This window comes from Colletotrichum graminicola (assembly GCF_000149035.1).
Source record: "Colletotrichum graminicola M1.001 genomic scaffold supercont1.75, whole genome shotgun sequence".
In the NCBI taxonomy this organism is placed as follows: Eukaryota; Fungi; Ascomycota; class Sordariomycetes; order Glomerellales; family Glomerellaceae; genus Colletotrichum; species Colletotrichum graminicola.
In genome coordinates this window covers 104,696-124,775 of record NW_007361079.1, presented here as the reverse complement: position 1 = coordinate 124,775, position 20,080 = coordinate 104,696, and the positions used below count along the sequence as shown (strand labels likewise).

General features: G+C 54.0%; 7 protein-coding genes across 7 annotated transcripts; 4 read left to right on the top strand and 3 right to left on the bottom strand.

Annotated features, from left to right (window-relative positions):
- Positions 1 to 380: 380 nt before the first annotated feature.
- GLRG_11127 (calpain family cysteine protease) lies at positions 381 to 3,519 on the bottom strand (the record flags this gene model as incomplete). The annotated part of the gene is made up of 2 exons (XM_008101812.1): positions 381 to 3,113; positions 3,175 to 3,519. The coding sequence occupies 2 exons, from the start codon at positions 3,517 to 3,519 to the stop codon at positions 381 to 383; spliced, it is 3,078 nt and encodes a 1,025-aa protein (XP_008100003.1).
- Positions 3,520 to 3,973: 454 nt separating this feature from the next.
- Positions 3,974 to 4,426, top strand: GLRG_11126 (uncharacterized protein; the record flags this gene model as incomplete). Its single annotated transcript, XM_008101811.1, has 1 exon — positions 3,974 to 4,426. The coding sequence occupies one exon, from the start codon at positions 3,974 to 3,976 to the stop codon at positions 4,424 to 4,426; it is 453 nt and encodes a 150-aa protein (XP_008100002.1).
- Positions 4,427 to 7,787: 3,361 nt separating this feature from the next.
- GLRG_11125 (uncharacterized protein) lies at positions 7,788 to 8,312 on the top strand (the record flags this gene model as incomplete). Its single annotated transcript, XM_008101810.1, has 1 exon — positions 7,788 to 8,312. One exon carries the CDS (start codon positions 7,788 to 7,790, stop codon positions 8,310 to 8,312), a length of 525 nt encoding a protein of 174 aa, XP_008100001.1.
- Positions 8,313 to 8,655: 343 nt separating this feature from the next.
- GLRG_11124 (Ni2+-Co2+ transporter transition metal uptake transporter) lies at positions 8,656 to 9,957 on the bottom strand (the record flags this gene model as incomplete). The annotated part of the gene is made up of 2 exons (XM_008101809.1): positions 8,656 to 9,125; positions 9,183 to 9,957. 2 exons carry the CDS (start codon positions 9,955 to 9,957, stop codon positions 8,656 to 8,658), a joined length of 1,245 nt encoding a protein of 414 aa, XP_008100000.1.
- Positions 9,958 to 11,164: 1,207 nt separating this feature from the next.
- GLRG_11123 (ubiquitin carboxyl-terminal hydrolase, family 1) lies at positions 11,165 to 11,938 on the top strand (the record flags this gene model as incomplete). Its single annotated transcript, XM_008101808.1, has 2 exons — positions 11,165 to 11,516; positions 11,565 to 11,938. The coding sequence occupies 2 exons, from the start codon at positions 11,165 to 11,167 to the stop codon at positions 11,936 to 11,938; spliced, it is 726 nt and encodes a 241-aa protein (XP_008099999.1).
- A 136-nt stretch (positions 11,939 to 12,074) lies between these two features.
- GLRG_11122 (metallopeptidase family M24) lies at positions 12,075 to 13,651 on the bottom strand (the record flags this gene model as incomplete). The annotated part of the gene is made up of 4 exons (XM_008101807.1): positions 12,075 to 12,174; positions 12,231 to 12,709; positions 12,766 to 13,402; positions 13,482 to 13,651. 4 exons carry the CDS (start codon positions 13,649 to 13,651, stop codon positions 12,075 to 12,077), a joined length of 1,386 nt encoding a protein of 461 aa, XP_008099998.1.
- A 2,062-nt stretch (positions 13,652 to 15,713) lies between these two features.
- Positions 15,714 to 18,067, top strand: GLRG_11121 (melibiase; the record flags this gene model as incomplete). Its single annotated transcript, XM_008101806.1, has 3 exons — positions 15,714 to 15,807; positions 15,857 to 16,460; positions 16,525 to 18,067. 3 exons carry the CDS (start codon positions 15,714 to 15,716, stop codon positions 18,065 to 18,067), a joined length of 2,241 nt encoding a protein of 746 aa, XP_008099997.1.
- Positions 18,068 to 20,080: the final 2,013 nt, after the last annotated feature.

Below are 20,080 nucleotides of genomic sequence, written 5' to 3'. Positions count from 1 at the left end.
CCTGACAGCGCGCGGATGCTTAAGGGGAAACTCAGACGGTATGCTCAATGCAAATATTTGATAAACGACTATTACAGCAAGTGACTCTGCCGTCAGGTGTGAGACCAGCCCACTCATGGAGCACAAAGTAGAACAGAATCTATGTGGACTAAGACTCTGCCATGTGATACCAAACATGAGTCCTGTTACAAAGGTCCTCAAATACAAGACGGACCTAGGATCTCGCTAGAAAAAACACGCATGCAATTCCCCAGCCCGCAGACTAGGCGTCGAATTAAATGCTCATAACGCCCAAAGGCCTCATCAAATCTTGGTCTGAGCAATCTCTGCTCTGCCGTCTACCCTCATGTGCGTCGTCACTCTGTATCTTCTAGATGGCTCTAGCACAGCTCCTTGTTGGTTTCTAAGGGTGTCGCTTCGGGTGTAGCAATCACCTCGGGGGTGGAAGTTCCCGAGTCCATCTTGTCGTACCCTGAGGAGTCGAACGTCTTGTCTGTGTTGACGCTTCTGTCTGAATCGACACTGGTCTCCGATTTGGAGTCTTCGTTGACCTCCTTGGTCGCGTCATGATCGTCCTTCTGGTCAAATTCTTTGACGTCTGCCTGGGCTACGGAGACGGTCTCAGACCCAGTCTCGTCTTGCGGCTTCGCAGACTCGGTCTTGACGTCGTCCACCATGCTGTTAGCTCCCAGCTTCTCACGCTCTCCGCCAGCATTGACCTGCGCATTGTCAAGGTCGGCTTCGCCCTTCTTGCCCATACCGCCCTCTTGGAGCTCGCCGCCCTCCATGACGACATGTACCTCGAGATCCTCGTCCATGGAGTAGACGCGGACACCGACGATACAGATGGCGTTCCAAGGATCGGGTAGCTCCTCCTCCTCAGACTCGTAGCGCTCGTCGCGAGTCTTAGGTGGACCTGAAGGAGTAAGACGTGGCTTTCTGACCATGTCATCATCACTGTACAACTCCTCCCAGTCTTCGATTGGCGAGTCCGATGAATCGTCAGCCGAGTCGTATTCAACCCTCTGGGCCGGTTCTGGAGCTGGTGCAGGCTGGGCGACGGGCTTCCCATCAGCCGCATCTTCCTTGGGCTCGCCCTTGGACACTGTTTTGGAGTCACCCTCCACGCCGTCTTTGGCATTGTTGTCCGAAACGGACTTGTCGTTTTCCACCTCTGTTGGCTTCTGACTCTGTTCGGAGGAGCCGGCCTCATTCTGGTCAGGCTTGGCCTCCTTGGGCACTTCCTTGACAGCATTCGTCAGAACGGCCTCGTCATTGGACTTCTCTGCCTCTGTCGTCTTCGTCTCCTCTTCCCTCTCCGTCCCGGCTTCATCCTTTCTCTTGGCATCAGTATCTTTCTTTGCTTCTTCTTCGGCCTTTTGCTTGGCTTCTTCTGCTAGTTCGTCTTCCTTCTTCTTGGCTTCTTCTGCTCGTTTCTCCGCTAATTCGTCTTCCTTCTTCTTGGCTTCTTCAGCATTCTTCTTGGCTTCTTCCTCGGCCTTGACCATTTTGCGATGTCGTTTCTCATTGTTTTTCTTGGTCTGCCTCTTGGTAATCTCGCGGTTCAGATGACGCCTCTCCCAGAGCTTGCGACGCTCCCTTTGGCGGGACTCTGACGCCCGCTGCTGCTCCTTGACCTTGCGCAAACGAGCAACCTCTTCGAGGTGCGCGGCGCCCTTGCTGTGAGCCAGGTCGTACGCGGATCCGACCTGGACCAGCTTGTCGTTTTCAACCCGCTTTCGGCACTCACGCTTCACGACGTCCTCGACAGAGGGCAAACTGGTGTCCCTCTCGCCGGTCACGCTCATGAAGATGCTGTACTCTCCAGCGGGCATGTCCGGCAGTTCAATGGAGACGGATCGATCCATGAGGTAGTTTCCGTGGGAGCGCACAATATAGTCCTCGGCGCCAGGGCGGCCACGCTCATGAATGCGGAAGTGGATGCGGAAAGAATATTGGCCCTGAAGCCCTTTGAAGTATCTGTTGTCCAGCTGAGAGAGAACCAGACAAAGCGGGCCGTCTTTAGTCAGTTTGATCTGGAACTTTTCGTTAAACTGCGACTTCCAGGGCACGTCGACGCCGATCCAGCGTTGAGCGCATCGCCAGGCGGGGTCTCGGAACAGCCGGGTTCGGTCGATGTGCTGATACTTGCGGAGGAAATCGTCGTAGTTGATCCAGAAAACGGAGTCGTTGCCGAAGTGATGGCCGAGCTCCTCCTGGACCTCCATGGTCCATTCCTTGGACCCGTCAGACCAAGCGCCCTCCCATACGCCTTTGCGGATCTTTCCCCAGGGGTTTCGAAGTTTGATCAGGCGCTCTCCGGACTTGAGCGTCCTAGCTTCCATGATTACGTACGCGTGACCCTCGGAGATGCCCTCCCTTTCGCCGTAGCCCCCGTCGAGAAGACCGGTAGAGCAACCAAAGAGGAACTCGTCGTTGACTTTGGAAAGCTCATTCACCCAGAAGCCATCGGTGTCAAGGATGTCAGAGGTAAGCAGCTCAGTGGTGACACCGCCAGAAAGGTCTTCCAAGCCCTCGCCGATCCAGCCACCAGAAAGAGAGGCGTAATCCCCATGGGCTTTAGCGTAGGCCTTCTCAAGTAGAGGTACCCAGGTCTCGTTCTGGTCCTTGCACTGGGCAAAGAACAGCGCCTTGGAACCGGTCTGGTACGTCTTGCGATAGACACGTTCCACATCCTCACGATCGATCTGCTGAAGGAGGTCTCTTTGCATGCTAGGCGAGTCCCAACAAGGAGATTTAAGGTAAAGCTTGTCGTCAATGATGGAGTAGATCCATTCTCCATCGCGGTAGAAAACGAAGCCGTAAATACCAATCCGAGTGTCGTATTCGACACAGGTGCGCTTGATGCCGCCCTCGACGTTAGCGAGAGCAGTCATGGTAGCCATGAGCCAACAGTCGCCCAGACTGCCCTGTTTAACGTCGCTGCCGTTGATATTCTTCATAAAAGTGGGCTTCTCGAAGATCTCGTGGACACGCTTGACAGCCTTGGGAACGGAAGCGCTAGGGTTCGAGAGGGTGGACCTTGAGAGCTGCCATTTCGTGTGGCCGAGGGTGTTAAGGCAATGGCCTTTCTCCCACTTCAGATCCCAATCCTAGAAGCAAAAAGTTAGCTGACTGGGAATAGCGTTGTTTTATTGTTATAGGCAGACTTACCAAATCCCAGCCGGGGTCTCGGTATCGCATATTGACTCTTCTGCACTCCTGTATGATCTTCCTGACCTTGCGGCGGCATTCTTCCGCGGCTCGCTCATAGCCGGCAGTCAGCAGCTCATTGGGCTTTTCGGAGCTCGCCGGTGGCGGCACAGGGTCGAAAGGAAGAACGGCGAGTGCCTTGTTAAACTTCTTGTCCTGGAACCTCTTCCAGATGTGGTTGATGGACGGCTGGGGAGGCGCCTTCTTCTTCTTCTTCTTCTTTTGGTCGTTGTTGCTATTCGATGCCGGGACGGGACGAGGGCGGCGAGGGTCATCCGACTCTTCTGAGGAGCTATAGCCGTGCATATTGGCGGTGGAACGGAGGATGCCGGGATGAAAGTTGGATAAGTCAATGGATCACGGCGATCAGGGAAGAGAATTAAGGACGGCAACGACGAGCAGGAGGCGGACAGTAAATATCTTCAACTGCCAGCTCGCAGGAAAAGCTCCTCCAGTCACTGTGTGGTGCGCGGGTCAGTTACGGCAAGATGGGACGAAAGGAGGGCAGCCTAACAAGGTAGCACGGACGGGCGATTCAGGCGAAACGGAACGAGAATGGGATATGGAGGGTATCTATTTGGGGGGGAGGGGTTGAACACGAGTCGTGAAGGGCGGATCCGGCTCGGGTTTATAAAGGCAAAGAGAAGATGGAGGGAGAGGGTACGAATAGATATCTGGCGGAGGGCCTCACCTAGTTTAGAATGCTAAGACCGGCAAGTGCTGGGTTTCTCCACGAACAAGTCGCAGCCTCGCGGGATGGATGGGACGATCGGAGGACAGGCATGAGTCGAGACCAGGGTGGCCGGAGGTCTGGCAAGCGGATGGCGTGCACCAAAAGGAGATGGAGGGCGGACATGATCCATTCACCACAACGAGGCGGCAACGGCGTCGAGTCGGAAGCAAGGAAGTGGTCTCGGGGGGAGGCTGGCGGCATCAAAACGCCAGGGCGGACCCCAACGACTTGCCTGTCGTGGCCAACATGAACATCGTCGTGCTGCTGCTGCTGCTGCTGCTGCTGCTGCTGCTGCTGCTTCCTCTTGTCACCCCTCAGAGTCCCCCTCCCCCAACATGTGCATCCATGAGCTGGGGCAGGTCAAGGGTTAATCTTGGCGTCGAGACTAGCATAGCCTGGTTCCAGGGTCCAGACAGCCAGACAGTGTCTCTTTGGGGTAGCGTACTTTGTAGGAGTAGGGGTCTCGTTCGTTCTGCATAGTCTATCGACGGCGGTGGAGAAGTGAGAATGGGTAGCAAAGAAGATGACGGGCGGGATGGCGTGTGTTGGACAAAGAGAGAAAGGCGTCGTACGGCTGGTTTCTGGACAAGATTTGGAGGCTGCGAGACGCGCCGGAGAAAAGGGTTGTGGAGGGACCGACACGGCTTCTGTGGGGTGGGTGGATAGGTATGCTAGGTACCTCGGCAGGTACGGATACAGGTATATACAGGGTGACAGGGGTAAGTAAAATACCCCTATGATGTTACCCCCCATAACCGACATCATGATAGAGGGGGAATATTCACCAAAAGTGAAGCTCTGCAGGAGGGGGGTGGACGTTAGTTACCTAACCGGGTATTTAACTTCGGCCTGGTACCATTGTACATTGTACATGGATACAGGGAGCGCGGACGGGTTCCGTTCCGGGGGCCACGTACAGTAAGATGTACCCACCTATGTACACTACATCTGGGCATCCCGCCCCATCCTGTCATGCACCGGGAGGCGCTAGTGAGTGTTCTTGCAGCGACCGCCCGATAACAAGTTTTAGCGTACCTACCTACAAGTCCAGACGACTTTCTAAGGAAGGCATGATTGTTTCAATTGGCTGTGGAAACCTGCCGTTGCTGATAAGGAACGCCGCTCGCTAGCGGCGAACCGAAGTGAGAGAGGCTCATCAGTCTTAGTCTCTGGCCGAAAAAGGAACAAGGCGCGAACCTCGAACTTTTGTTCCTCGCCGTCTCCTTGTCTGCAGCATTTGCCTCCAACTTCCTCTCTCTCCCCGGTCGCCCGCTCAAGGCTTGGCGTCTCGTCTCCTTCATCGACAGCTATTATATCTTCCCTTGTTTTCTCTGGCCTTGTTGATCGCCCTCATGAAGAGTGGCTCGGAAAAGACACGTCTCGCCGCTACAAGGCCGCCACTGACTCGACCTGGATATCCTCCCATCAGCCCCGTCTGACGGTGTTGGTCATCTTTGCCTCGACGCATCGGCCAAGTCGGGAATACCTACATGTAGCATACCCAGCAGCGACCATGTTCGCGCATCTGGTTGCCTCACTGCCAGCAGGCTTCAATTCCAAAGCCGTTGGCTTGCTGCAATCGGCTCCGATGGGATGGACGGCTTAGGCATCTGCATCCTTTGACCTGGTCACGTTCGCGGCCGCCTCTTTAGCAGGGCTGGAGAGCAAACCAATCTTCTACGGCCACATACAAAATAGAACAGGACGACTCGACGCTGGCCGGACATCCCTCCGCCTTTTTCTATTTCGGGCCGCCCACAGCGATGCTTACTTGCTCTATCCGTAGCGTAGCCCTCCCTGTACTTCGGTTGGACAAGACCCGATGATCCCCTCTGGTATCTCGAGATTGCGAGATAGTTCGGCGGGATAACCAAATAAACCCGTGCTGCCTCAGCCCCTAGCGCCGGCGTCTCTGATTACCACTTTCGTCCTAGGCGTTAACGGACGTCGGCGCCTGCAGGCTGCAGTCGTGGATGCCACCCAAGCACAGCGGGAAACCGACAGCGGAATCCGGGGATGGCTGCCAGCCTCCTGTACGTGTGTGCGAGTCCACAAGAACGGCATGAGTTGCCGATGGGCACCCACCGATACAACACCTACCGGTAGGTACCTACGGACACACGTATGCAGCATCCAGGAGGTGGCAAGGACGCGTTCCCCTACTGATTCACAGCCTCTTCCTCTTGTCTGCCATGCCTATGCGTTCGTCCCTCTGAGGCCTGTTGGGTTCTATCAGAAGTGCCCAGACGATGACAGCATCAGCAGGCACAGCACACCGTGCATTACAGCACAACACACCCACTTACTGTACACTGCATTCACTGTACGACCGTCTACCTGCCGCCTGCTTGCATGATCCCGCGAGCCTTTCTCAGCCTCAGGATAGGTGGTCGCCTTGTCTACCAAACTTGTTTTTCGCCGCGCGCAATCTCACGCGCACACGGCCAAGGGCGCCGCACTGCATGTCATGGTTGCATTGTCCAGCAACGTGGACAAACTCGGGCCATCGCACCTAGAACTTGCAGGCCACAACTGGCCACTCGGGGCTGTCTTTGTTTCCGACGATCGATGAACGAACGACATGCCGGCATTCGCCATGAACGGGATGTCTGACACCTGGGCCTCTAGTATACCGTTTGGAGAATGCGACCGGCGGCCGCCACGAATCGGATGGCTGACATCTCCGTTACGTGCTACGGTACTTTTAACGGAAAGAGGATGCCCGAGCATACCTAGGCTTATGATAGGTGGCGGTCCGTCGAGGCTTGACTTCAGATAAGGCAAGATGTAGTTCAGTCCAGTCAGTCATACATATATATGTACAAATACCGGTACCGCACAGGTATCACGCCGGCACAGTGTGGATGGACCCTGATCATACAAACCACCAGAAACGCGCCAGTGGCGACGACGCTGGAGCTGGTTAACGGAATAGCCGATCCGGGAACGTTGAGGAGGCCCCTCCCTCTGCACCATTTCGTATGGACCACCAACGGCTGTAGCGTGCTCCATTCCCATCCTGGCCAGCAGACACGCCTACACAACATGGCCACAATAACCCAAGCCTCCGTTTCTCGGACGGATTGGCCCAAAAGTCTGGACCAAGTTCCTTCTCGGGCTCTGTCCGACGCCCGCCACACCGCTCCCTCCGGTCCCGCATCTCCTTGTCTCTTCCCGGCTACATCACCTTACTCCATCCAGACGACGAGCTTTCTGCAACGCCTTTGTCTCGGACCTGCGTCCGCTCGTCTCGTCCTTTTTTCTTCTGCAAAACCTCACTCCAAAGCGCTACCGGCTCCAAAACCCGAAAACGTGGTGAAGCTTCGTACTCGTAGCCCACACGGGCCTGAAGGTCTATTTCCGAGTCACATCTACCTCTACTTTCTCTCTCCACCGCTTGCTCAAGGTGCAAAAAAGACGTATCAAATCTACCAATAGTGTTGATGAAGATGACCAATCCTGATGAAAGATGGACACTTATGACCAAAGCCCTAACCCATATGCACATTGTCAGAATTATGCTTGACAGGACCGTCGGAACTCCACGGCTTTCGTCAAGGTTTGAGTCTGTTCCAGTCACATCCGCAACACAATGGATTCGAACCATGGTAAAGGTCATTTGCCAAACGTTCTTGATCAACTTTTGGTTTCCTTATCAAGGTGATGGCTCAAAGACGCCTACCCGAACCGAAATTCAGTATCCAAGTATCGGAGATGGGTGCTCCTGTTGTATATCGACCCGGTTCGATGGCGGCTGAACACAGATCCAACTTCTACTTACAACCATCAAACTCATCATCCGTCTTCTCGGTTCCATTCATCATACATCAGGATTCACGACATGGATTCCGAAAAGCGGCAAATATGCATCAAAATGATGGCCGCAGTCCGCGATCGCATCCAAAGGGAGCGGGATCAGTTACAAGACTACGCCAATGCCACATCAGTTTTGTGTCTACTCGAAGAAGAAATACTCGCCGAACTCGAGAAGGCCGACGGAGAATTGGAACAGCTGACGATACTAGAGAGGCTTCAGCCGTCTTCATGTGAAGTACCGGAGTCATCAGTGGTGAAGTGGAAAGTGCCAGGGATGGCTCGGTCGCAGTCAGGACCGGACGCAACACTTGGACGAGGACTCAGTGAGTCTACTAAACTACAACACGGCCTTTTTCAAGAACTGGAAAAGAAGCTTATGAGCGAGCAAACCCACGATTCCTCGACGCCAACCTGTGAGAGCTGCACCTCGGCGGTCCAAAGCGAACAAAAGGCGCCAACGAGGGCGAAAACGCTCCTGGAGATTTACTACGAGGCCAAGGCGAAAGAGACTGATGAAGAGCAAAAAGACGCAGTTGATTGCGAGAAGTAATTGACGTCTTATTTCATTCGTGGCAAGTCGTACGGCAAAGGCGGTTCGGTCGCTGACCGTACCTGGTGCATGTGGATTGTGTCTGGTGAGGTACGCATGACTGATCTGGCGCGAGGCAGTTGGTTGCTCGGTCTACATAATCACCGAACAGGCAGGTTTTGGGAGAAGGATGATGAGGGCTTTTATCATCATAGCCCCGGAGTCAAGATGTTTGGCATCGAATACAGATACCCTTTCCATCATATTCCCCGTCCAACTTTAGTCATTAATACCACATGCAAACTTGCGTGTACTTTGAAGATCCAACCTTCTGGTGTCACCCCATGCCCGAATGTTGTATAATCTAATCCTGCACACTCGCCTCACTTGTAGCGTCTCCCTTCTTCAACACGGGATCCTCGGCAGCAATAGTACCGTAACTGGGCCCTTCGCCTGATTCCAATCCCCTCTCCTCCTCGGGCGCCAGCACAGCCCTCGCCTCGGCCCTCTTCTCGACCCTCGTCCGCCACGGGCGGTACACCAACACGGATCCCAGTCCGACGACGACAAAAAGCCCGCAGATGCTGCCGCCGATGATGTCAAAGTGTTCCCCGATGGCATCCACGCCGTCCCAGAAGCTGCCCTCGGGCTCGGCAACATTGGCGATGAGTGAAAAGACTTGAATGATGCCGATGAAGGCCGAGACGAGGACGGTGATGCCCGTGAGAACGATGGAGTAATACAGGATGGCGACGCGGTCGCGCGAGAAGGCCTTGGACGTGTAGAGGGCCATCATCAGGGCGCCATCCGTGGTATCCAGAAGGCACATGCCAGCTGGCTACGTTAACTCGCTTTCATCCAATTGGTTTCGCGGGCGAGGAGATGACTTACCGGTGAAGAGGACGGGGAAGATGAGGATGAGCCAGATGCTCGTACCCTGCGCGCCATGCACGCTCGAAAGTCCCAGAATAGCAATTTCGGAGCTCGTATCAAAGCCCAGCCCGAACAGAATCCCGAGAGGAAACATCTTCCACGGCCGGTCCACAACACGGAAAACCTTCTTGAACACACTGGCCAGGAAGCCCTCGCCCTCCAACTTCAGGTTCGTCGCCGCATCTCCCTCCTCTACCTCGGTGGGTTCGTAACCCCCCAGCCCCCGCCTCCTCTCTTCGTCCAGAACGACGCGCAGCCTCTTGACAAGTTTGTACAGCACCCATCCGTTGCCAGCACAGAGCAGCAGCAAGAAGGCAGCGCTGACGCTGGTGCCCACGATGTTACCCACTCGCGTGAAGCCGTCGAAGCGGTCCCTCAGCGCGCCGCTGGTCGCAGCGACGACGACGCAGGTGACGATGACGATGGTGCTGTGGCCCAGCGAGAAGAAGGTGCCGACGGTGACTGGACGCTGGCCCGACGCGATGAGGCGCCGGGTCATGAGGTCAATGGCGGAGATGTGGTCGGCGTCGAGGGCATGGCGGAGGCCTAGGACAAAAGAGAGGGCGGCGGGGGAGATGAGGGACGGGTGGAAGTGCAGGAGAATGCCGGCGACGGTCCAGATGAGCACGTTGACTGCGACGAGGAGAGCAATGATGCGGACAGTTGGCGCGGGAAGGACGCGGAGGCGCTCCGGAAGGGGGAGGGAGGAGAATGGGACGCGGAACCGCGTCATGGTGATGGCGGGTGTGGTTTCTGGTAGGTACGATGGTGTGGGAGTGCACGGGACGGAAAGATCGCGAGATGGCCTCAGCCGAAGGACTTTGCAGCAGATGGAGGTGTGAAGAGAACAGGAGAAGAACAAGCGAGGAACAAGTGTGCGAGTAAATTGAAATTGAGATGTCCAGCTGACTGAAGGCAGACTATCGACGGCGAGCCCTCTAGCTCCTCACCTACCCTCGTGGGTAGTCAATTCGTCTCATGACGGGAAGGATGACCGTTGGAGCCCCCTCCCTCTTTTAGGTGTTATCTTATCGCTGTTGGGGTTGGAGGGGAGTCATGTGGGGGAGGGTGAATGCGCTATGGGTGTGCTACTGTTGCTGCTCCGAGCCGCCGGCCGCCGCCGGCCACGGCCCCGGAAGACGGCGCCAAGATTTGCGGCTTTTGTCTCCCGGTGGAGCTTTGGGTGGAGTTCTCAACCAGGCTCCGAAGGAAAGGGGCCGATGGCCTTGCCCCCAAGGCAGCGTTGACTTCGATACTCGGTTTGCGTGTATATATCTAGAACTGGTCGCTTGTGGCCACCCATTGATTGTGAAGATACGTGTTGGCTGTGTTCAGGGGATGGTTGCTCTATCAGCATTTCCAAGAGCATCTAGTCGTCGCTTTTCGCCCTCTTGACCCCGCCTTCTGATCCGCTGACTATTTACATTTTGTATAATTCGTTTAATCATAACTCCTGATTCCATAAGCCATCGGCGTGTACAAACCTTCATGTTAAATCATGAGGTCGGGTCTTCATTCCCATTGCTATATCACACCAGCGAGATTGCGCGCATTGTCTAGAGGTCATTTCACGAAAACGGTGTTCACAATACCGGCTTACTTGGGTGGACGTACGGATGACGAATGAGCAGTGGATAGGGGTGCGCTCAGCGATTACAGCGCTCAGTAAGCAGCCACCGCCAGCTTTGTCACCTGTAATTAGGTGCCTGCCCATCAATCGCCTCGCCTCTCGTCACTGCCCCCACTTCAGAGTACAGTACAGCAGTTGGCCGAGTACTAGACAAGCTCCTCAACCTCGTCGTCGTTTGGACAGGAAGCAGCAAAGACCAAACACCTCGGACGGTAACTGACAACGCATGTTTCGGGGATTCCTCTTTTTCCTCTTCGCCTCCAGTCTCATAACAGCTCACAGCTGCCCCAACCCGGCCATAACCCTGAAGATGCCGCAGACCTACAACAAGGCCTTCATTCCCCTTGAGTCCAACCCTGATGTCTTCAACGAGCTCATCGCCCTCCTCGGCGCCTCGCCGTCTCTCCAGTTTCAGGACATCTTCACACTAGACGACCCCGCCGCCTTACCGCAAAAAATCCTCGCACTCGTCCTCGTCTTCCCCACGACGTCCACATTCGAGACGCGATTGACGCAAGAGGAGGCTGGCGCCAAGGACTGGATGGTGGACCACGACGAGGAGGACGAGGACGCCGTTTGGTTCAAGCAGACGATCAACAACGCCTGCGGATTATACGCCATACTGCACGCCTTGGCGAACGGGCGGGCCAAGGACTTTCTCAGTGAGTCTTATGACGTCAGACTGAAGACCATTCTAACGCGAGACCCAGGGCCGGCATCATTGCTGGACAGCCTCCTGTCCATCGCAGCGCCCATGGACCCGGCGCAGGCTGCCATGGTTCTGGAAGGGTCCCAGGAGCTCGAGGATGCTTACGCATCCGTTGCGACCAAACGCGACACGCCCGCGCCGGACAGCGCAGAGGACGACGTCAACTACCATTACATCTGCTACGTCAAGTCACCGGACACGGGTCATCTCTACGAGCTGGACGGCGACAGGAAGGGACCGGTTGACAGAGGCATCCCAGACGAGGATGAAAAGGTGGATCTAGGCGCGAAATCATTGGACATTGTCCGACAATTCATTGCGCAGGGGGGGCACGATATTGGCTTCAGCCTCATGGCCTTGGCCGAAAATTCATAACAGCATTTAGACGAACTGGCATGGTTTCAGCGTAGCCATCCGCGTTCTTGAATCACAGGCTGCTACAGTCGCCATCTTAGTGTGCGGCATCGCCATCCTCAAGTCTCGGTCTCTACACTTGGATTAATGAGGTTCTCTAGCTTGCCTGGATAATCTTCTCTAATTCGTCGGGGTCCTTGATAGTGGGTGTCAGGTTTTCGCTGCCGTCCTTCGTGATCAGGATATTGTCCTCAATTCTGGTCTTGTCAGTACATTGCACGACCCTGGATGCTACGGTCTGGAATGAACATACCTCACACCGCCAACGTCCCAGTACTTCTCCAGAACAGCACTATCGATGAACTTGGAGTGGACTGGGTCCTTGAGGTACGGCTCAATAATGAAACTGCAGAAGTAGATACCCGGCTCGACGGTGACGATGCTACCAGCGGGGAGCGCTCCCCTCACACGCAGGTAACGGAACATGGGGTCTCTGTCGGCATAGTTGGCGTTACCGCCAACATCGTGAGTGTCCATGCCAAGGTAGTGACCCAGGCCGTGGGGGAAGAAGGCAACGCTCGTCCTGTTCTTGAGGATCTCGTCCTTGTCGCCCTTAAGAATTCCAATCAAGTGGAGTCCATCAATGGCGATCTTGTGAGCCAGCAGGTGAATTTCATCCCAAATGACGCCCTCCTTTAGGGCGGCGGTCGTCTCCAGCTGCATCTTCAGCACAATATCGTAGATCTGGCGGGATTCCTTGCTGAATTTGCCGGAAATGGGGAACGTCCGGGTCTACTGTTTTGTTAAAGAAGTCGGTTCTCATCAAAGCCAAGCTAGGCATCACTCACAATGTCGGAGGCATAACAGTTCCATTCCGTGCCAGCATCCAGAAGAAGGTTGAGCTTGCCCTCCAAGGGAGCGTCATTGGCAACATAGTGGAGGGTGGCAGCCGCGCGACCTCCAGCAAATATACCGTGGTAAGCCTGGTTCTTGGCGCCGTTCGCAACGCTGCGCTGCAAAAAGAGAGCCTCCAGTTCCCGCTCGTTCTTGGCCTTCTTGACGTATTCGACAACGGCGTGGTGGGCAACGGTCGAAACGGCGTTGGCCTTCCTGGTGAGAGCGATCTCGTAGTCGTCCTTGACTACACGGCAACGTTCAATTGCGTCTTTCAGAATGCTGAAGTTCTTTTCGTCGAACTCGAGGAAAGTGATGCTGTCCAAGACCTGGTTCTGGATGGCAAAGACGGTCTTTTTGGGGCCTTTGCCAAGGCGCGCAAGCTCGGCATTGACATCCGTAGTGTACTTGACTTCGTCGACGTCGTACAACTCCTTTGCCTCGGCCGCACTGACGGGCAGACCAGACCAGATGACACTATCAGGGTCAATGGGGGGGATGAAGAGGGTCGACTTGCTTGTCGCGAGGTCAAAGATGTAGTGGCAGTCGGCGAGGGGGCAACCGGTCAGATAGTAAAAATAGCGGCGCTGTCTTTATGCCTAGTGTTAGTATATATTCTGTTGTTTGGACTAATGTATCAGGGTTCAAAGAAGAGGGGCAGAGGAATCACCTGAAGGGTTCAGGCTCGTCGTTGTCTTCGAGCATCTTGGTCATACGACCTTCAACATAGAGAATGCCGGTAGCATCGGGAACCTTGGACTTGACGTAGTCGGCGACACGGAGAGCATGCTCCTTGGCGGGATACTTGCCCTTGAGCACTGTCTCGTAGTCTTGGGTCATGGTTGCGGAGGTAGCGGGGGTTGAGTAGAGTCTTGCTGGTATCGCCCTGACTGGAGGTGCAACGCGCTGTGGTGGCAAAGCTCGCGGCGTTCTACCAAGAGGCCGGGACGTCGCGGTGAAGGAGAGTGGGATTCGGAGTCGACCGATGAGGCTTGGTGATACAGGGTGTGGTATGTACGTGGAGAAAAGAGCGATGCTGCTTGCCAGCGGAGGTGTTCTGGCCAACATCAAGACACGTCCAGGTTATCTGGAGGGGTTCGGATTTCCAGACGAAGGAGGGGCACGCGCACAAGGGAGGAAGAGGAAGAAGCACTGTACCAGAATAGGTAAGCCCAGTCTAGGCGCGCATCTACAGCGGGTCAACGATAGCTGCAGTGACAAATGAGCGCTCCAAGACCTGTCGGATAAGGAAGCTGTCTCGCGAGACGGCACAGTGGGGTCGGAAACCGACAGTGCAATCGCCGACCGTTATTACGTAAGTGCACTGTGTTCGTTTCACTTCTTGTATGTTTATGTAAGCAGCTGTCTCCCGATCTCTCGCGGCTGACAGTGGCAGCAGTGGCAGACAGGCATCGTCACTGGGTCAACACCTGCGTGAAGAACAGAGAAACGAGTGAAAAGTCTCGATGAAGTTTCGTTCTTCTAATCGTTATCCTCATTTGGTTGGTAAATTACGAGCAATTCGTAACTCGTAGGAATAAGGCGCGGTAGTATAAGGCCTATATGGACAATCATACAACAGCTGCATGGCTCCATGGTTCTAGCTCGGCTCTTTTCCAACGGCAAACGTTGTAGTTGCACGGCAGGCCGACCCTATGCACCAACCCTTGGTTTCCATAAGACTTGAATCGAGAGATATATCATTATGTTTTTGAAAAAGGCTGTTTGAAAGGGCCGAAACTCCAGCCGGTTAATACTTGAGTACGGGGCGTAGCGTGCACGATTCCTTGTCCATAGATGTAGCTCTCTGACGTGAATCGAACTATGAGCCATATTAACAGTCCTCTATCTAGGTATCCATACTGTTATCATTATATAATGGTCTTCGCACCCACGCAAATCTCATTCAGATACTAAGTCCGTCTACTCTTCGAGTCGTAATGCGTTCACTGGGGCATTCAAGAAAGGCTGGCTTGAAAATACAGAGTCAGGCTTTGAGAAGACGATCGCCAAGTGGGAAGATGCCATGACCTAGAAGCTACTTGTCAGTGTACATTGAAATTGGGTGGTTTTTTTCCGAGCGCCGGCATACAAGTACCTGTCCGTAGCATTCTAGAAAGACAGCCCATACCTACTCCATCTTGCTGCGCGTGGGACGTCATCATGAGATGATTGATCATTATCAGGGAGTTCCCCGCATGGAAGCTGTCATGTGGGGACCTAGAAAATAGTCGAACGGACCTGCCACCAGTAGGTAATTACACTACCACCCGGACACGCCGGGTGACAATCTATGAGGGAAAGTTAAACTAAAGCTTACACTAGAGCACTGCCATTGAAACGGACTATTGTCCGCAGAGAACGTTCCATGTCGTTTCTGACTAGCTACACGCCAAGACTGAACTCGGTACCCCTCATCTGCAATTCTTTTCCTAGGCTATAGGTAGCCGGAAGAACAGAACCATGTGCGGTAGTTACGGGAAAAAGCAAGATCAAGGTTGTTGTTAGCTCGCAGAACGTTGCATCCGCCTGCGGAGAAACTGGGGAGACGCGGCGGGGAACTGGCGGAAAACTGAAAAGTAACGTAGAACCAACCTGCAGGTTAGTCTTTCTCCTTGGTGCAAGGGTGGTGCTTAACTGGAGGTGGGAACTCGCACTGCTGATCTTTGATGGGAACTACCGATAATTTCGACGAAGCTTTCGTGACCAGCTGGTTAAGCCAACATATCCTATCGTAATAAGCTCGGCGTGCCCCCCGCTTTTGCAAGCGAGAGATGATATAAATACCAGAACCTCAGCTGTCATAAGTATTATGGATGGTTCAGGCTTTTGAGGATATTCTAGCCTTGAGGACAAGTCCATCTTGGTTTATTTTCGGCTGAAAGTACCAACCTTACTCACAATGGCTGGATATTGTCGGTTTATTTGTCTCGTCGTTGCGGCTTTCGCGGCAGTTCTCACCGGCCAAGTATTAGCACAGAATTCGTCGGCAAATGGTATGAGGATACCACCCCAACCCGAGTTACAAAAATTGACACTTTACAGGCATCGTCGTAGACGGCAAGTCTTTTGCCCTCAATGGCGACCACTCCTCTTACCGCTTTCATGTGGACGAGCTTACGGGTGACCTCTACTCTGACCACTTTGGAGGCCCGGCTACAGAGAGCATGGCCATGCTGCCTCCTGCTACCAATGGCTGGGTCGGCATGATGGGCCGTGTCAAACGGGAGTATCCCGATCTTGGCCGTGGGGATTTCCGCATCCCTGCGCTGCAAATCCGCCAGTCTGAGGGATACACCGTCAGCGATCTCCAATATCGATCCCACCGAGTTGCTCAAGGAAAGCCTGGTTTGCCCGGTCTACCTGCGACCTTTGGCAATGAGGATGAAGTCTCTACTCTAATCGTCTCCCTGTACGACAACTATAGCTCTATAGCTGTTGACCTCTCATACTCTATCTTCCCCAAGTACGACGCCATTGTGAGGAGCGTCAACATCACAAATGAAGGACAGGGCAACATCACTATCGACAAGGCCGCAGCCCTTAGCATTGACTTGCCATTTGCAGACATGGAAATGATCGAGTTGAGAGGAGATTGGGCACGGGAGGCCATGAGACTTCGTCGGAAAGTCGACTACGGGACACAAGGGTGCGTGCAAATGACAAGAACAAAAGCTTTGCGTGCCCATTTACTAATGAAAAATCCCACTTAGATTCGGGAGCACAACTGGCTACTCGTCGCATCTCCACAATCCGTTCCTGGCGCTCGTATTTCCAGAGACCACTGAGTCTCAAGGCGAAGCCTGGGGGTTCTCTCTCGTCTACACAGGCTCTTTCTCCGTTGAGGTTGAGAAAGGATCTCAAGGCTTCACTCGTGCCATGCTCGGCTTCAACCCCTACCAGCTTTCCTGGCCTCTCGGACCAGGGGAGACCCTCACTACTCCGGAAGTCGTCGCCGTGTACTCGCAAACGGGAGTTGGTGGCTTGTCGCGGAAATACCACCGTCTCTACCGGAATCACCTCATGAGGGGCCAGTATGTTGATCAAACTCGTCCAGCATTGCTTAATAGCTGGGAGGGCCTTTACTTTGACTACAACGCGAGCACAATCTACGAATTGGCGCAGGAAGCGGCCCAGCTCGGTGTCAAGCTTTTCGTTCTGGATGACGGGTGGTTTGGCAAAGAGTATCCCCGGATAAATGACACCGCTGGTCTCGGCGATTGGGCGTTCAACCCAGACCGCTTCCCTGATGGTATGCCCGCTCTCGTCAACAAAGTAGTTGATCTCCAAGTCGCCAACTCGTCGGACAAGCTCAGTTTCGGCCTCTGGTTCGAGCCCGAGATGGTCAATCCCAACTCGACTCTTTACCGGACTCATCCAGACTGGGTTCTTCATGCAGGCAACTATCCCCGGACTGAAAGGCGGAGCCAACTTGTGCTCAATGTGGCGCTCCCTGAGGTACAAGAGTTCATTATTGAGTCGGTCTCAAACATTCTATCAAGCGCTCCTATTTCATACGTCAAGTGGGATAACAACAGGGGCTTCCACGAAACCCCCACTCCCGGCATCGGTCACTCCTACATGCTTGGCATATACCATGTTTTCGAGGTCCTCACATCCCGGTTCCCGAATGTGCTTTGGGAAGGCTGTGCATCCGGCGGTGGTCGTTTCGACCCCGGCATCCTTCATTATTTCCCCCAAATATGGACATCCGACAACACAGACGCTCTGGACCGCATTTTTATTCAGTTCGGTACATCCCTGGCGTACCCGCCCGCTGCAATGGGAGCGCACGTCTCGGCGGTGCCCAATCATCTCACTGGACGGACAATTCCCATCAAGTTCCGCGCACATGTGGCCATGATGGGCGGATCCTTCGGTCTCGAGCTGAACCCGGCAGATATTTCCAAGGAGGACAAAGCGCAGATCCCGGGTCTGATGGCACTCAGCGAGCTTGTCAACCCAATTGTCATCAGGGGTGACTTGTGGCGCCTCAGCCTACCGGAGGACTCGAACTGGCCGGCCGCGATGGTCATCTCAGAGGACAGTTCGCAGGCGGTTCTTTTCTACTTCCAGATACGCTCATTTTATAACCACGCCTTGCCACGACTCCGCCTGCAAGGACTAGACCCAGAAGAATCCTACTCGCTGGACGGCAACGGAACTTACTCTGGAGCCACGTTGATGAGCACCGGAGTGCAGTATGATTTCGAAGGGGACTACGATAGCCGCGTTGTGATGATCCAGAGAGTTTAGACGATGGTTCTCAAAGCTCGTATCAGTCCTTTGTATCAAATCAAGACTATATGTATATGAGCTAGTAATCAATATCCATACCTGTAAGGGCATGAAACGGGATAGAAGGGACTAGAAGGGGCTACAATCACTTGAATAGATTTATCCCAATGGTCTTAAGTCCCTCAGAGCTTAGTCTGCAACTAGTCCTCATAACTGATATTCCACAGCTATGTCATATGATTCATGGGTTTAGATACTGGTAGAATGAGACGTTGTCGCGCTGGTTTCTGACTCAAGACCTTTGGAAGCTACATGGTCCTTCAAGTGAATGATCACAAACTACCATTCGAGGTTAGAGTGAGATATTACAAAGACGCCCGGAGCCATTCTGACTCGTTGCAAGACAATATTAAGTTTGAGAGCAGATTACGGTTCATAGACGCGTGATACACGGGCGACCTTCATGAGCAACGCCTTTTGGTTATGGATGCTCCTGCGTAGCGGCGTGCATCATATTGTTCACACTTTTACTCCGTACACAGACAGGGAGAGTTGATAAAACATAAAAAAAAAAAAAAAAAGAAAAAGGAAAAAAGAAAAAAAACCCTGCTGAGCCCAGTGTACCTCCTCTGAACTTGGTCTTGATTGGCCCTCTTGCTTTCTTCTCATTGTCTCATGAGAGTGACCGTCTCCTCGTCGTACAGGGTCCGTCTCTTACATAAGCTTTCTGTGCGGTGGAAGTGGGGATACCGTGACAGCTGGCAGAGCTGGCGGGCAAGAACTAGCTAAAGGCTGCGTCTCCAAGCTCCAACTTTTCATCCCTCTCCAATTTCGACCCACCAATTATCCGTCCTCCACCTGTTCGTCTACGCGCCATTCCCAATGCCAACGTCCACATTTCACCCGCCTCCATGGACTATCGCTTGTTTCCCTCGTGGCATTGGCATGGCGCCGAGGAAGCTCAAACCTCCAAAGCGCAACGGGATGCTCGCCCACCCCTCCAACGTGGACCGGGTCCTCTTCAACCCTGACACCCATCTGGTCAAACGAGGGCGTTTTGCCCGCATTCAAGCGAACCCATATGACATCTGTTTCCAATTCCAGATCTTGGCTTGGCCGATCTTTGTACTCTACAGGATGATCACTTCTACCCTTTGCATTCGAAAGGGCCGTCATTGTTTCACGCAACGGCCAAATCAATACAGGTCGATGCCCACCACCCACGGTCGTGGTGACGGGGGCACCAAAGGATACACCCCCGGGCTACCTTTAGAAGTTCCGATATGAGTATCGACCTGTCAAAGGTGGGCCAAGCAACGCCGCCCTTGTGACGTATTTTCAGGGCGCGGCTCAGTCACCTCGCCTCCTGCGGGCGAATCCTCCCGTGCACGCCAACATGGATGACCTTGCGAGAAACGGAAGTAAATACAGTCCGCCGTCCAAACAAAGGCCCGTCTTCTTCATTTCGACCATCGGCGAGCAGGCAGCACTGCCACCTCCGCCATTGTCAGAGCCAAGATATGACCAACAACATTCGGGTCATTCAGGTGGCGCCGGTGCCGCCCAACAATGCGGATCAGGAAGTGTCTAACGGACACTGTCCGAGGTTCAAAGCTAGCTGGGTCTCGAAGCCCGAGGAGTTAGTCGGGAAAGCAGGGGGCAGAAGAAGACTCCTAGCATCCCAACATGCGACTGGCATCTGATTTGTCCCCGTCAGGTTACAACAAGCCCCCCACTGAGGGAACGTGTGCTTTTGCTTCTCCAGTGTCCTTGCCGTCTTCCCCGACCTTGGCCGCCAAACCCACAAAATCCCCAAGGGGAATTATCGGACCACCTTGTCCACTGTTATGCCGCTCGAATCACTTTACAATACAGTCCACTTGAGTCAAACCTCATACAGTAATCCTCCGGTGTTCTTCCTGCAGCATTGGACCTGTCACCGACTGTTGCGTGAAAGAGGGACGACAGGATGGGTCTGGGTGCGAGTATCCTCAGTAACCACGGTTCAATGAGCGCAACATTGAGGCTTCG